This window comes from Saccostrea cucullata, unplaced genomic scaffold (genome assembly GCF_032062105.1).
Source record: "Saccostrea cucullata isolate Sc308-1 unplaced genomic scaffold, CSIRO_AGI_Scuc_v1 ctg17834, whole genome shotgun sequence".
NCBI classification, from domain to species: domain Eukaryota; kingdom Metazoa; phylum Mollusca; class Bivalvia; order Ostreida; family Ostreidae; genus Saccostrea; species Saccostrea cuccullata.
The window spans coordinates 1,772-6,463 of NW_026934196.1; the positions used below are offsets into that span (position 1 = coordinate 1,772).

At 32.7% G+C, this 4,692-nt stretch overlaps 1 protein-coding gene across 1 annotated transcript; it reads left to right on the forward strand.

Annotated features, from left to right (window-relative positions):
- The first annotated feature begins 252 nt into the window (after positions 1–252).
- Positions 253–3,143, forward strand: LOC134240105 (uncharacterized). Its single transcript, XM_062722205.1, has 5 exons — positions 253–319; positions 977–1,042; positions 1,388–1,490; positions 1,701–1,958; positions 2,257–3,143. The coding sequence occupies exons 2-5, from the start codon at positions 998–1,000 to the stop codon at positions 3,126–3,128; spliced, it is 1,278 nt and encodes a 425-aa protein (XP_062578189.1). The 5' UTR covers positions 253–319; positions 977–997; the 3' UTR covers positions 3,129–3,143.
- The last annotated feature ends 1,549 nt before the right edge of the window (positions 3,144–4,692 follow it).

The window sequence follows — 4,692 nt, forward strand, 5'->3', positions numbered from 1 at the left end:
GAGCGTGGCTGAGTTTGCTGCGGCGGAAAGATTACGACCCACCTATGCATCACAGGGTAAAGTGGAATAATTCTTAAAGACTAAATTATTTTGCACTTTTTGCAAAATATTCGTGTCTCAGTACAAAGGGTTTCTTTTTTTTCAATGTTTAGATATGTTCCCGACATTTTGTTGATGGCAGTCCAACACCTGAAAACCCATATCCCACGTTATTTGCTTACAATAATAAGGTATGCCGGTGTAATTTTACAAGGAGCCTCTACAGAACAGAAGCTCAACATCCATCACCAAACGTTCAGCGGCAGAGAAACGTAACGAGGTGTGACACAGTGTATGATTAATTAATAATACACATAAAAATGCCCCCTCTTGATATTTATTTTTGAAATGATACTTGATAGACTAGTTTGTTTCAAGCCCTGTAATAAGAGTATTGTATTTAAATGCATTTGTTAATTTATTCACTATGACCTTGCACCATGTGTGCCTGCATGCTTTCCACATCAGCTAGTCGAGTCCTACCAGTCAACCTATGTATATATTCACCACGTTTTTCTGTTCTATGTGTTGTATATACTTCATTCTCTTTAGAGAAGTGGACAGCCTTTTGCATACATCCATGGATGTAGGCGAAAGCTTGTCCACCTCTCTAAACTAAAGAGAATAAAATTGTGTTTATTCTTTATGTAAACCTTGGTGTTTCGTTGTCACCTTACATTTAAAGTAGGCGACACAGGGCTTGTTTAACTACATTGTCATCTCTGATAGGATAGTACATGTATTAAAAATTCCCTAGTCTACAATATACTGTTTCAATTTAGCTATCCTAAATTAAGCCTAATAAACACTGCTCTTTTTGATACATGTAAAGAGTATTTTTAACTCAGCAATCTGACTAGCAGAATGTCCTTTGTAGATATATGGACTTTCAATAATGTTGCAGTATGAAAATAACATATATTTTTGTTTCATCCAGTTCCTTGAAAATTCACACTTGATGGAGTCGAATGAAGAGGCAGCTGATTTTCAGTCCTACAATGATGTAAGTTTAACACTGTGTATATAAATATATATCTATAAAGCCTGTGGAAAAAAATGTTTGTTTCGATCTGCTTTTCAAACTGACACTATAATTCATAGTGCCGATTATATTTTTCAGTTGCTTTTTCAGTGAATACATGTACATATTTGAATTTTCAGATTTTACCCATGTATGAAATTTGACTAAATTTCAGTCACAGAAATGTTTAAAGTACTATTTCTTTTTTCATGAATGTTTCTTACATGTTTATTTAATGATGATAGTACACAGTACTACTGGTAATATATTTTTCAGTGTATAGCTTAAGTATATGAAACTAAATGTAATATTAAATTTCCTATATAGAGCCATAGTCAGTGTTATATGGAAATGGAATGTGTGGATTTTCAAACACCCCCTGTTGTGTCTGAAGAGACAGTGGCTTCTGCGTGTGAAACACTGAACACAGGTTTTAAATTTAAAAAAAAATATAATGTATTATAATAGTATCAGGAAATATTTACTGGTGAAGTGTCATTGTGAAGACATTAATGCAGATTTTTACTTGATGAATAGTTAAAACATTTCTCTTCATATGTTTATATTTTAATAATAGTTAAATTATATAATACACAGTGACTCATTTTAAGATGATACTTTTATCATCTCATTCTTTCAGTTGTGCAACCATGCCAGCCTGACCATGAGTATGCATCTGCAGCTGTAGGTGAAAGCCATGGACCAGATACAGTTGACAGTGGAATACAGACAGATATAGGGATGGTGGAAATGGAGGAACTCATGGCTCTAAAGAAGAAGTTTGAAAATCCTGATGCTCTCATGAGAAACCTCTTCATTGAAAAGGTCACAGCAACTGATAGGAGTGTAAAGCAGTACACTGGTATTCCATCAAAGTCAATGCTACATGGATTGTATGGTAAATTGTTTAGCCAGTTATGTATTTGCATGAAAATTCAAGTATTTTAATGATACTGAATGAAATAAAATTTGTCCAAAAATCACAGTGTAAAAAGATATTTTTATACCAACCACTGTGAATAATAAGAATTTTGAAAATAATGGACAGGACAAGGGTACTTGTACGGTGCATGCAATAAGAAGAATTACCTTAATTGCTTTGCTCCTCATAAAAAGAATGCATGTTCATAATAATTAACATGCTCATACAATAAATTATTATGGATGATCAAATGTATTTTTTTGATGTATTGTAGAAGTGTTAGATGAAGCATCCCCCAACATTAAATATTGGAGTGGACAAAGCAGTGCTGAGGAAACTCCATACCAGCAGAATGCGGATAGGAGGAAAACTGGACCGACAAGAAAACTGTCGAAATATGAAGAATTTATTATGACTCTTATTCGTTTACGGCTTGCTATTTTTACATTTTTTTTGGCTGATATTTTTGGAGTTTCAAATACACGTGTGTCTCAGATTTTCACAACATGGGTAAATTTTATGTATCATATTTTAACACCTTTATTAGTTTGGCCATCTACACCTGTTATCAAGAAGTTTTTACCTAAGTCCTTTAAACTTACATTTCCCAATACAGTTTGTATTATTGATTGTACTGAATTTTTTATACAAAAGCCCAGATCTCCTTCTGCACAGTCCAGAACTTATAGTACTTATAAGCATCATAATACATACAAAGCTTTAATAGGTATTATGCCATCTGGTGCCATCATTTTTATATCAGATTTATGGGGAGGTAATACATCTGACAGATATATTACTAAGAACTGTGGTTTTCTTGATTATGTAAGACCAGGTCATGAAATTATGGCTGACAGAGGATTTTTAATTAGAGATTTATTGTTAGAAAGACATGCAAAGCTTGTAATTCCACCTTTCACCAAGAAATGTAACTGGGGTAAAGGAAAAAGATTGCTGCAGAATGATATTATTAAGACTAGATGTATAGCTCGTCTTAGAATTCATGTTGAACGTGCGATAGAAAGATTGAAAAATTTTAATATCTTAAGTAATACCATGCCTTTGTCATTGAAGCCATTGTCAAATCAGATCCTGAAAGTGTGTGCTTTTCTTTGTAATTTACAGACACCACTTGTGAAAAAATAAAATAATCAAACTGGTTTCTTGTCATTATTTATTTTTTGTTAGTTAGTGCCTTTACAATGTACTTTTCATAGAATCTTTTTGATGTCTTGACAATTTTTTCATACAGTTCAGAGTCAAAATATATTCTGTCAACAGCAGTACCTTTTTTTGTATACAAAATGAAGTCACACCATTGTTTTTTACAAACACCCATTTGACCTTGGATCTGAATATACCATGATGAACTATCTTTTAGTTTAACTAAGTTGTTTTCATCTAAATATACATGATAATGGTGATCAAGACATGCTTCTTGTGGTGTTTTATTTTGATACATGTATGAACATTTAATCTCGATCAGTCCCTCACCGCAACATTTACAGCTTATCAATCCATCAGGAGAGGCTCCTAAATATGGGTGTAATTCATCTACCTGTAAACCACTAAGCTCAAGTTTGGCCTTTTCATGACATTTCTTATAGTCCAAAAAGTACAACTGTCGTGCCACATTTTCATTTTCTCTCCCAAAATTTACAGATGGAGTATTTATGTAACTTGACTTTCCCATAACTCTTTTCGATATATAATTTTCATCATTCTCAGTAAATTTAAAGCTTAAAATAGAAGAAAAATTGGATGCTGTAATTCTGCCTTTGCGATGATTAAACCATTCTGGGTTTTCACTCTGATCTCTGGTGATCTCTTCAATTTTGTTTATAGTGTCTTTATCAAAAGCATTTTGTAAGCATACAAAAATATTTTCTCCAACATTAGAGTTTACCACATCAAGAACTGTTGGAATTTTAGAACTATCACTTTCATCCTCTAAATCATCACCTTCTTCATACAGTGTTTGTAAAAGCAATGCTTTTGAACCTTTGCAAATATTTTTAAGCTTGATCTTAACGTCATTAGTAGTACATGTAATATTGTTCACAGTTGATTTATAGACTGTATGAATGGGGGTGATCTTTTTAGGTACACTTGTATCAGTTCTGATATCAATTTCATCTACCTCCATAGGAATTGACTCATTTCTGGGCTTATCCCAGACACACTCAACATCTGTTCCCACCTCAGTACCTCTATCCTTGTGTCGAGAACAAAAGTCATTTACAGCAAACAGAAGGGCAACACAATGTTTACAGGTTCCATTGTCTCTATAAAATATGTGAAAATTTTCATGTCACTTATGGATATATATATGTCATGTGTGGATATATCTTCAGTATTCAGCCATGATGATGAATAAAAAGTGACCAACAACCAGAGAACAAAAAATGCTTGTTTCACATTATCAAGACATATTATGCACGCTGGTCAACAGTCACAAAGAAACTAAAGGAACTGAAAAAAATGCTAATGGAAAAATGAGAGATGAAGTATAAAAATAAGGCATATGAGTAATCAAAATAAAGAATAATGCATATATAAACATGTCAACAATGGAAATGGAATCAGACACATGAATATATTCATTTATAAACATTTATTCTGATAGAATGAAACTAATGCTTCTCAAAAATGGCCAAGTGATAACATTCTGACATATTCGAGAAGTATGATAAAGAATTATATACCATAT

Excerpts from the sequence above, each read along its gene's own strand:
- LOC134240105 (XM_062722205.1), top strand. The coding sequence starts at position 998 with ATGGAGTCGAATGAAGAGGCAGCTGATTTTCAGTCCTACAATGAT. Across the intron at positions 1,043-1,387 it reads ATTTTCAGTCCTACAATGAT|AGCCATAGTCAGTGTTATAT; the intron begins GTAAGTTTAACA and ends TTTCCTATATAG. Across the intron at positions 1,959-2,256 it reads AATGCTACATGGATTGTATG|AAGTGTTAGATGAAGCATCC; the intron begins GTAAATTGTTTA and ends GATGTATTGTAG.